The sequence below is a fragment of the Hemibagrus wyckioides genome, linkage group LG29 (assembly GCF_019097595.1).
Source record: "Hemibagrus wyckioides isolate EC202008001 linkage group LG29, SWU_Hwy_1.0, whole genome shotgun sequence".
NCBI classification, from domain to species: domain Eukaryota; kingdom Metazoa; phylum Chordata; class Actinopteri; order Siluriformes; family Bagridae; genus Hemibagrus; species Hemibagrus wyckioides.
In genome coordinates, this window is record NC_080738.1 from 13,132,337 (window position 1) to 13,143,901 (window position 11,565).

The 11,565-nt window shown below is 36.6% G+C and overlaps 1 protein-coding gene across 2 annotated transcripts in view; it reads left to right on the forward strand.

The window, feature by feature from the left end:
• The window catches only part of LOC131349364 (RAS guanyl-releasing protein 2-like), a 35,613-nt gene extending 24,371 nt beyond the window's left edge, over positions 1–11,242 (forward strand). The window contains exons 10-18 of one of the 2 annotated variants that reach the window (XM_058384981.1): positions 1,636–1,716; positions 1,822–1,944; positions 2,868–2,983; positions 3,863–4,004; positions 5,347–5,383; positions 5,690–5,743; positions 5,978–6,136; positions 7,206–7,269; positions 9,015–11,242. In XM_058384981.1, coding sequence (XP_058240964.1) covers positions 1,636–1,716; positions 1,822–1,944; positions 2,868–2,983; positions 3,863–4,004; positions 5,347–5,383; positions 5,690–5,743; positions 5,978–6,136; positions 7,206–7,264 — 771 coding nt within the window. In that variant the 3' untranslated portion in view covers positions 7,265–7,269; positions 9,015–11,242. The remainder of the gene's footprint in view (positions 1–1,635; positions 1,717–1,821; positions 1,945–2,867; positions 2,984–3,862; positions 4,005–5,346; positions 5,384–5,689; positions 5,744–5,977; positions 6,137–7,205; positions 7,270–9,014) is intronic. The other variant, XM_058384982.1, reaches the window with a different exon arrangement.
• The last annotated feature ends 323 nt before the right edge of the window (positions 11,243–11,565 follow it).

Genomic DNA, 11,565 nt, shown 5'->3' on the forward strand with positions numbered 1-11,565 from the left:
CACACACACACACACAGACACACACTGATAAGTTACAGCAGCAGGTTCAGGAATTCTCCCTGGAAGGAAATGGTGTCTACACACTGGAGCATGTATACACCAACCCTTCTGAGACCCTGACAATGTGTTACTAAGGGGAAAAGCCAGAACACTCTCTCTCTCTCTCTCTCTCTCTCACTCACACACACACACACACAGACACAAAGCCTTCTCCAATGGTAATGGCTATGACTTATGAAACCTGTCTAGACGTGCATTCATTTCACACCTATTAACCTTTCTTCTGCAGCGTACACATTCTTCACACTGACTTTTGTAGAAAATAATGATTCTCAAGACACCTACCTGGTCATCTGCCTTCTCCGGCAAACTGACGTCTTGAAATTCACATTCTAGGCAAACTTGATACTATGAGACCCAGTGGTGAATAGAAACATATTTCTATTCATATATACATATACGTATATACATAAACATATTCTATTCTACATATTTCATTCAGATTTGAATGTTAACACCAATAATTAATGGTAGATGCTATGGTATGTGGTGTATATATTCCGCATACACAATATATAGGCAATATTTTGCATAAAAAAGTTTGCTAACAACAATCATCAATCATCTTTAAGAAGCTAGAAAACCCACTGAACAAGTATTTGTGAAAAAACGTCAAGAGGCATGCAATTTATTGGAAAATAATCAACGACCCGTTGTTGTGATATATCTGGACATGATGCTAAGCTGCAGTGATGCTGATTATTTTCCAATAACTGGAGGTTCTGAGCTGTTTTGTTCCTCTTATACCACCATTACATTTTTTTTTTGCATCTAGTTGTGCTTAAACACAGCTTTACAGTTTACCAAGAACCCTAAAAGTCATCTGTAAGACTCTTCTTGGTGGAAATCACTGATTCTCACAAACTTCTGAGACTCCTTCCATAAACATTGACTAAACATCTCCATACAGGATATCACAATATCAGTGGTTTATTAAATTACTATACAGCTTTCATTAACCGAGCCTTAGATTGTGTACATTATTCATCGTGCGAGTCCCGGCGAATGATTTCCTACTATAGAAATGAAAGCAAATGAATATTAAGCTATTATGTGAATTATCAATCAATTCAGCGGCTCAGGGGTTTCAAGGAAATTAAACCATTTTGTTACAAGATAAATATCAGCTCATTGTTGCTTTTCTTTATTGATATAAATTTATCATCGATGCCTGTGAGATTTCAGGCGGAAATAAAAAAAAATAAATCTAAAGCCACAGATCAGTTGTATTTTTACATGAGGCTCCTATTTTTTTGAACAAATACCTCAGCACAGGTAGTACTTGGTGCAGATATTATTGTTCATCAAAATAAATGAGTTTTTTCGAGTCCAGAATGTTCTTTATAGAATGCAGCAGCACATTTGGTCTCAGGGTGAATATTAGTTTAAATGGATCTCACCATGTTCCAAGACGCCTCACAAATCTAGTATAGATTCTTAGGATAGATTATGCGTTTATTAATCCTTAAGGAATGGTTTTGGTAGGATTTCTGGAGGTTTATGGAGCTTCTGTCGACCTGATTGAAAACATTTTTTGTTGATCGTATATGATGAAGTATTGTGTGTTTTGATTAGGTATCACTGGACCAGTATCATACAGAAGACGAGATATACCAGCTCTCACTACAAAGGGAACCTCGAAGTTCCAAACCAGCTGTGAGTTATTGACACTGCAATTCCTCTACTATGAATTTCCACCATTTCTGTCCACCATCGTTTATTATGTTTAACATGCTGGTTTGTTTGTGATTGGTCGATCAGAACTCAAACCCCGCCCCCAACCTAGCGACTAAGCGGCCATCGATGGTTGATGAGTGGGCAGCATCGGTGAAGCCTAAAGCCGATCCTGCTGTCATCACCAAACACATTGAAAAGATGGTTGAGGTATGAAAGTGAGATTTTTTTTTTTCAGTTTTGTAGATATGGACTTGTTTATTTATATATATATATATATATATATATATATATATATATATATATATATATATATATATATATATATATATGTATGTATGTATGTATATATATATATATGTATATATATATATATATATATATATATATATATATGTGTGTGTGTGTGTGTGTATATATATATATATATATATATATATATATATATATACATACATATATAAAATGATGACAGAAAAAAATGAAGATCCAAGAACATTCCTGTATTTTTAACGTCATTAAAATGTACGCATCTATAAATATATATGCCATATGGAAAGGCCGTATCCTTCCTCCATCCCAAAAATATCAGTTAATGTATTTCTTAGCATAACTAATTTAGCTGGTTTACACGCTAAATGCCAGGATGCTAGCTAGCATCTATCATGAGTGATTTCCATATTCATCTTGTTTCATTATTTAACATCAGCCAAACTTGTTGAAATTTACTATTACTACCAAAAATATTTATTTATCAGTCACATTAGCTACTTTACAACTAGTTAACTCCAGGATTTGAGCACTGAAGCACTAAAGCTAATCATATTCCAAGAGAAACACATAAACTTATCACGTTTCTTGCAGTGCTAATACTGATTATTAATCTATGTTATTGCAAAGAAGCATCCAAAAGAAGATAATTGTTAAAAATCACCATCATTAGGCAGCTTTGAATAAGTTCTCTGTCACATTGAAGCACTGGTGTTCCAGCTACAAGTTGTCTTGGACATTCCTTCTTTTTTATCCTTGCCAAAAAAAGCATAAAATCATATTGAATCAAATCATCATCTGACAGTAAAAGCATGACCGTTTACATTTCTAGCGAATAATCGGTCTTGTTTCCACGGTTGCAGTCTGTCTTCAAGAATTTCGACACAGACGGAGACGGCTATATTTCCCGTGAGGAGTTCGAGAGCATCCGGAATAATTTCCCCTATCTCAGCAAGTTTGGAGAGCTGGATACAAACCAGTGAGTGTAGAAACACTGACCTTTGTGCTGAAGCGCTGACCTTCATGCTACTTTTACATTCAAGGACCATTACAACTCAACTGGCTTGTCGTGTCAGTGGGAAATTAATCAGAAATCGACGAGACCAAAGAGATTTGTTTTGTCTGAGTAGCAGCATTGGTGTGAGTAATGCCAAAATAGACGAAACTAAAAAACCTGTACAGAACCAAAACTAGGTGGAAAAATGTATGACTTTCTAAAGAAATGGCACCCCTATACTATCCAGGCAGCTATAAACAACACACTAATGTAAGAATATTTCACGTTACACAATTCGCCTTACAGTGAAATGGTTATAGATGTATTTTATAGGTATCTGTAATTGTTTCGTAAAAAAAGGTTTTATTAAAAATGCACATAATGTGTTTTTTTACTACACATTACTGCCGAATTTCCATCCAGGTGGTTGCCACTGCCAGCAAGCAGCTCCTGACCACACAACTGATATTATTATACCATCACATTACTGTCCTTATACCTGACATGGTGGAAATAGTGTATTCCTCCTCCTTTGAATGATTAAACAATATTTCCTAATGGATCTTTAATGCAAACACATGTACTCGCTGTATTTTGCCCAGAATGTTATTAATAACTTAGTTTGTGACGTTCAGTAGTCACTGTTGTTCATACCATCCAGACTGATTTACTATCAGCCCTCGTGACTCCTGACTCTAAAATCACTATTTTATTACTCTTATTTTTCTTTTTTTGTTTCCAGTCAGCCCTTTTCCTTTTGCAGTTCAACTGTTTTCCACTTAATCATCCTGTTTTTCTCATACGTTATGTTAACTGGCACGTTTCTTTCTCCACGTTTCTCTCTCTCTCTCTATCTCTCAGGGATGGCAAGATCAGCAGGGAGGAGATGATAGATTACTTTATGAAGGCCAGTTCACTGCTGAACTGTAAGATGGGCTTCATACACACGTTCGCAGAGACCACTTATGTTAAACCCACCTTCTGTGAGCACTGCGCCGGATTTGTGAGTAGCCCTTACACCACCGGGGTGGATAGATAAATGGATTAGAGGACATATTTATTACTAGATACAGACAATTACTGGCACCTTTCAAGAAAATCAGTAAAAAACAGATCCCACTTTGCACACAGTCAATCAAATTCCTACAAGCCGTGTGACTGTTCCACTAACAACGATCACATTTACTCATTACTTTTACTTCACCTGTGGACTGAATTGAAGAAACATCCATTTACAAACCTATAAAACATAAATGAGCTAGAACTAAGGGCCCGAGATTTTTTTTAACAAGTTTTCCTACTATTGATTAGCCATTAGAATCTCAATGTCTCCAAGGTAGGTTTCACCAAATAATTATTATAAAGGTTCCAATAATTTTGAAATCAGCAAAAAAAGAAGAAGAAAAAAACACATGAAAAAAATATGGTGTAAATTTGGTAGTGCGATTTCATATGTTTGAGTTTCAAACGTTACTCCGTCCATTTGTTATTAATTTAATGACCCTAGTTATTTGTGCTCATTTCAATGAAGGGTGCCAATAATTTTGGACATATATTGTTTGTTATTTCGTATACAGAATACAAACTGATCCCATGTCATGTTAATATATGTACATACACTGTGGAATTTCACAACAGTCTCAAAAATATCTCAGATATCTCTTTCGCTATCTTTCTTAGGAAAATATTTTTTCTTTTTCTTTTTTTACATCATGTATTTGACAGAGCTCCAAATGCAGAACCCAAACTCCTCCACACATTCTGCCATTCAGCTGCTCATTCTGCACTCTGTGTGTGCGTGTGTGTGTGTGTGTGCATGCGCATAGGTCAGTTTGTACAGACTACACTAATTGGCTTGAATTCACCACACTTCACCAATGTTTTTATATTTTTTTTTCTAATTTCCTTGTGTGAGAGATGTATAAGTGCTTCTAGATTTGGTGTCATGAGTTGTGCGCTTGTGTTGTTTTGTGCTAAACCTGTTTTCTGTGTGATGAAAAGGTGAGCATGAGGGTGTTTGTTTGTGTTCAGGGCGGTCATTTGCATGTCTAGGTGTGTGTTCTAGACTCTCAGATCTTGCCTCGTGTGTGTGTGTTTGTGTGTGTGTGTGTGTGTGTATGTGATACGCTGGCCAATCCTTTCATGTATTGTTCCGCTGCTGTGATGTGATCGCATCTCTCTTGATCCTGACTCCCCCCTTTTCCATTACCGCTCTTCCTTTATCTGTTTGTTGCTTTTCTGCTGTTCTTTCCATTCATCCATTACTTTTTCTCTTCCAGGCTATTTCCAAAAAGGAAAATATTTAACCAGCACAATTATTTTCTTTTCTTTTTTTTCTTTTCTAGATATGGGGCTTTTATAAACAAGGATACAAGTGCAAAGGTAAGAATAGTCACAGTACAACATGTAATAGAATAGCTGCTTAGTGGCAAGGTTTCCAATGGCACTGTTGCTTCCTAAATTATATAATAATTGTGTGTGTGTGTGTGTGCCAACCCTGTGCTCTTTCATTAATAGCAATGAAGCCTGTTCCTTATTCCTTTTTATTCACGTCTAAAAGTGTGGCACATTTGATCATTTTTCAGAACAGTAGAAGGATCTTAGCTTTTCTTAGCTCGTCCATCAGACAAGGTAGACGGAAGATCTACAAAAATTTCTACAAAAAAATTCTTCTTTATTTCTGTATAGGTGTGTCAGGCTGTCCATCCATCTCTGGGCTCATTCTGGTGTCCATCACTTTAGGCATGTGTGTGAAAGTGTGTATGTGTGTGTGAAAGCACATTCCTTTCCCTCATCCTGCTGGCCTTTTTGTCCGCACGTTTATACACAGAGTAGTTCCTCTTTTCCTCCTTATCCACCATCCATCTCTTCCCTCCTCATTCTCTTTTATCATGCATTCTCTCTGCCCCTTTCTCTTCCCTAACTTACACCATCCCTTGTTCTTTCTGTCACTCCCCATCCACCCCCCCCCCCCAGTCTGTGGTGTGAACTGTCATAAGGCGTGTCGCTCGCGGCTGGCAGTGGAGTGTCGCAAGCGGGCGAAGAGCATCAGTCACGAGACTCCACCTACCCTCCAGGCTCGCTCCTACAGCTTTCCACCTCCGTCTAACTCGCACACCAATCTCCAGAATACAGGTATTGTGCATCATTATATATAGAGAGATACTGGTGTGTGTACTTGTGTATGAGGTGTTATGATGTAATGGTGCTATGGATGAAGTTGCGACGATAATAGCGAATATTTTTTCTTTTTTCATCACAATTATTAGATTTTCTTTTTAAAAAAACATCTCTAAACTATCTATCTATCTATCTGTCTATCTGCCTGCCTGCCTGCCTGCCTGTCTGTCTGTCTGTCTGTCTGTCTATCTGCCTGCCTGCCTGCCTGCCTGCCTGTCTGTCTATCTATCTATCTATCTATCTATCTATCTATCTATCTATCTATCTATCTATCTATCTGTCTGTCTGTCTGTCTGTCTGTCTGTCTCTCTGTCTGTCTGTCTATCTGCCTGCCTGCCTATCTATCTATCTATCTATCTATCTATCTATCTATCTATCTATCTATCTATCTATCTATCTATCTATCTGTCTATCTATCTGTCTGTCTGTCTGTCTGTTTATCTTTCAGTCTATCTGTCGGTATATATTTTTGTCCAAAAGCAAATACTAAAATCATAAAGTAATTAAAATGTACACAACATCATTTAAAGGAATTCAACACTTTTGAACAGACTCTAATTCGGTAAACAGATGTTAGGTTCAGACTGTTAAATGATTTGCAAAGAAAATATTATTCTCCCCAATGGACAGTAACTGTAATGCTGTTTTATACATATACAGACATTTACACACACACACACACACACACACACACACACACCACACCTCTATAGGAGCTGTCAAGACAGAGGTGAGTCATCATAGTTAATTGCTTCCTCATCCTTGTATGAGGATTGGAAATGTTTGTGTGTGTGTGTGTGTGTGTGTCTATAAATTGGCTCCAGAAACTTCTGTCTCACCAAGTGACAGCTAGCTTCGTCTAGCACATTACACGATCATCTTTCTATTTCCGGCTGCCTCTCATCAGACTAGCATTATGTCAAATTTGTGTTTTAGCTCAACTCTCAGGAAAAACAGCTCAAGTGTAAAAAAAAAAAAAAAAATCGTTTTCCCTGTCTGTGATTTTCTTTTTTTCTTTTTTTAGTGATTGCAGAGGAGGACACGGAGGCACTGAGGGAGGCGGTGTTTGATGTCCAACTATAATTCAGGTACATCAGAGATTTATAGATCTTGGTCCAGTGATAGTTTTCTAATTCTTAATAATAAAAGTAGTATAAAGCAAGGCTCCCCAACCACCGGGCCGCCGACCAGTACCGGGCCGCGGATCATTTGGTACCGGGCCACAAAGAAACAATAAACTTATAACTTTATATATGTATATACAGTATAACTTAAAATTATATGTATTTTGTCCATAATTATATGTATTTTAACCGCACCACACTCCCGCATTTGACTCGCAGGTTTTTCCATACATCAGATGATAAATGATAAATGACCCAAAATCAAATGTCCCCCAACCATCCCCCACCCCCCCGGGTCCATGGTACAATACCCTGGTATAGAGTGTATATTGGGGTCAACCTGGTTCCCACCTACCATCCAACTCTCCCCTATCTATCAAATGCTCTAAACCTTTAGAAACTGCTGTGAATATGGGCATCAACCAGGCAACCGAATATGACATCATCTGCCAAGACATATGACAAACTAGTGAACTAACTCACTCAGGAGTTTACGTTATTTGCTCCCTCATTTTTAGAAATCGAACCCACTAATGTGTCTGATGGTAATGGCTCTGAAGTAAACTCATACAGTGACAAACAAAAACTAGGCGTCTTCTCTTTTCATGTTGGTTTTGTATTCTTTTAAAGCTGTTTTGCATAAAAATCTATGCTTGCTCCATCTTGTATTGGTCAATGTTGGAGCACATCGAAACTTCTCCACTTTAAACTTTCTTTTGCATGCATATGAAGTCAACAGTGCGAGAAGTGTAACGTGACCAAGCCTTAACACATGCTTCCTCCGAGGCACGTCAAGCCAGCCGACCACATCTTGCTGTCTTGTGAACTGCTGTTCATGCTGCATCACAGTTCACCCTTAAAGCATACACGAAGTCACAGACACCTATGATAAACTTAATGTTTCTGTGACTGACAAGGGAGAAAGACTACACCATACCTCCCACACAGAGAGAACGGCCAAGTCTGTAGACTCTGTAGACTCTCAGATGGCTGTGGCATCATTAAACTCGCAATCTCCTGTCAGATTTTCTCTAGGGTCACTCAGCAGGGCTTCCTTTTTATATTAAACCTGTACCTCAGGAAGCTCTTTTTCAGGAAAAAAACTAGGAAGTTTTTTAATCTTGATATTTTTCTTTTTCCCTTCTGTACTAAAACTAGTAACGTAATATAAACTAACGAGAATTGAATAGGCTCATAACATATCGCATATATCATAGCATTAAAAACCTATATATATATATACACACACTATCTTGCCAAAAGTTTTGGGACACCCCTCCAAATCATTGAATTCAGGTGTTGTTTTTCAGGGGTTGGGCTCGGCTCCTTAGTTCCAGTGAAAGGAACTCTTAATGCTTCAGCTTCATACCAAGACATTTTGGACAATTTCATGCTCCCAACTTTGTGGGAACAGTTTGGGGATGACCCCTTCCTGTTCCAACATGACTGTACACCAGTGCACAAAGCAAGATCCATAAAGACATGGATGAGTGAGTTTGATGTGGAGTAACTTGAGTCCTGACCTCAACCCTGTAGAACACCTTTGAGATGAATTATAGCGGAGACTCACCCCCTGAAAAACAACACCTGAATTCACTGATTTGGTGGGGTGTCCCAAAACTTTTGCCAATATAATGTTTATACAGTATTACACCATTTAAGAATGAACAACAACTGACAGGGGCTTCATCGTTGTTCATGGCTTCCAGGTAACCTGGCAGAAGAAAGATTAACACTGGAAAATCATCCAGCCTTCCTCTCACCTCAGCTCAACTCTAATCCTCTAAATCGAAAAAAAAAAGAAGTAGATGAGTATAAAAGACGCTTCTACTACCACCACCGGTCTGTTAGTAGCCTGAATCGGACGTCGGTCATCATGCGATTTTCCTACCCATCATACTACTTGATCTTAAACATCATCTCTGATCATGTCCAGGCACAGCTCCAGGACTGAGACGTCAGCATGCTTCCATCTTGTGGATGAGAGCTGCAAGTGCACCACAGATTGAGCACTTGTTCCTCTTGGTGTGATATTTTTATATATATGTATTATCTATTTGTTAGTGTTTTATATTTTTCAAGTTTAAAAGTGATTAGTGAGACTTAAAAGAAAGAAAAAAAGATGAAATAGAGGTGAAAAAAAAAACCTATATATGTAACACTTTCTATGAAGGTTATATTACACGTTCATGTCCTGTTATAATGCATTCATAAGGCAATATAGACTCCATAATAATTATTTATAAAAACATGTTATACTTTATAGCTTTATAACACTAATGCAAAAAAAAAAAAAAACCCAGCCCATGTTTGTAGGGTTGTATCATGAGAACTATTTTGTTGTTTTTGTTTTTGTTTTTTTTCTCTTAAACTCTCCTTTAAATCAGGAACCCTTATGAAGAATCTTCCAGAATTTCTTAAAATACGTCTACAATAACTAAACATAATTCATGTGGTGCTGAATTTCGTTATCATTGGTGACGTATTGTGTATATAAGCATACCTTCGAATGCATTCTGACACCAATAAAGCAATATGTACAGTATAATGCCTTATAAATGCATTATGACACGTTGACGAATGTAGAAAGTGTTACCTGATATATATACAAAGAGTAAATTAGGTAACACCTGTGAAGCCCATATTCATACTCCTCATGATTTAAAATTCCTTAGAAGCATTTTTATTAAAGTATAATAATGCGTTAAAAGGCTGTTATAATATGCTGTGAATAGTAATTATGTTAATAAAAGTGTCACTATTTATTTATATGTCTATAATGTCATGTGGAATAATAATTTTATTAACAGATTAAACATTTAAAAATAATGTAATTTAAAAAAAAAAATTGTATTGACTTTTTTTTTTTAAGTTTGATTAAAAAATGCATTTATTTTCAGATTTTATTCCCGGTCATTTTTCTAATCATTGGTTTTATTTTTTATTGTTTTTTTTTTAATTATTAATAAACAAAACCAATTCATTCTTGGTCATATGACACTTGCATTACATGATAATTTCCCAAGTGATTACTTATTCAAGCTTTATAACATGCTTATAAGCAATCATATCCATCCTACCAAGACTGAGCACATTTCTAATAATCATTTGGGCTTCATAGGAAGTGTTACTGAAATAATGCATTCCTTTATTCCTTTACTTAAAGGTGCTGAGATTCTCAATGTTCTACCAGCTTGTGCGTGTCCTTGTGAGTCGTTCGCAATAGATTTCGTGCTAAAACAAGATGAATAATGTACAGGTTTAATCTTGTGAGAAAAAGTGCAGTGTACATACAATGTTTTTTTAATTTTTTTGAATGACCGTAGTAGCCTATGTGGACTTTGAAATGGACATTTATCTTGAGATCAGTGGTCATACGATGCAGAAAAATCTTCATTCTCAGAACACTTCCATTAACTGAAGCATGAATGTAGACAATCCAGTTGATTTGGTGGAAAAATAAAAATAAATTTGAACGTATGATGCCACGTCCTTGCTGTTGTATTCCGGGTGAACTGCCAATATGCTAAATATGTTTGTCAATTTGTCGTTAAAAATTTTTTTCAGCATGCACTATGAACATTTTTATACTACTCTATGCTTGTATATATATATATATATATATATATATATATAAAGAGACAGAGAGAGAGAGAGAGAGAGAGAGAGAGAGTGTAGTGAACTTGCTTTCTAATGTTCTGATGTTGTTTCTCGGTGCCGTGTGTTATCATGGTAATTTATGATTCTATTATCGTGCAAGTCTAGTCAGATGTTTTACAGTCCCTCAATAGGAAAGACTTCCGTATAAGAAATGAAGTATAAGGTTATTAATGTGTGCCTGCTGCCTGTCACTTCCTTCTCTTTCTTTCATTGTTCACTCTATTTTGTGCACACTTGCTAAGACACAGGTAAAATAAAACCTGCATGTCCACCTCCAGCTGGTTGTCAGTCGATTATTTCAACCTCCAAACTTCACTTGATGTAACGCAAGCCGTAACAACTAACTAAAAGTAACTCTAAAGAGATTTAAAAAAAAAAAAAAAGTACACGTAAAAATGTTCAATCCTCAGCGAATTTGCTCAGCATGATGTTTTTGGAAGATAATCAACTTAACTGATGTTCAGCATTTATAAGGCATTATAACTGCTTTATTATGTTTTATATGTACATTCTGTATGTAATGCCATATAATGCCTGTCTATTGTCTCTTTAAACGCTGGTATACGGTTACAAGCATAACAAACTAATGTCAGGTTACAT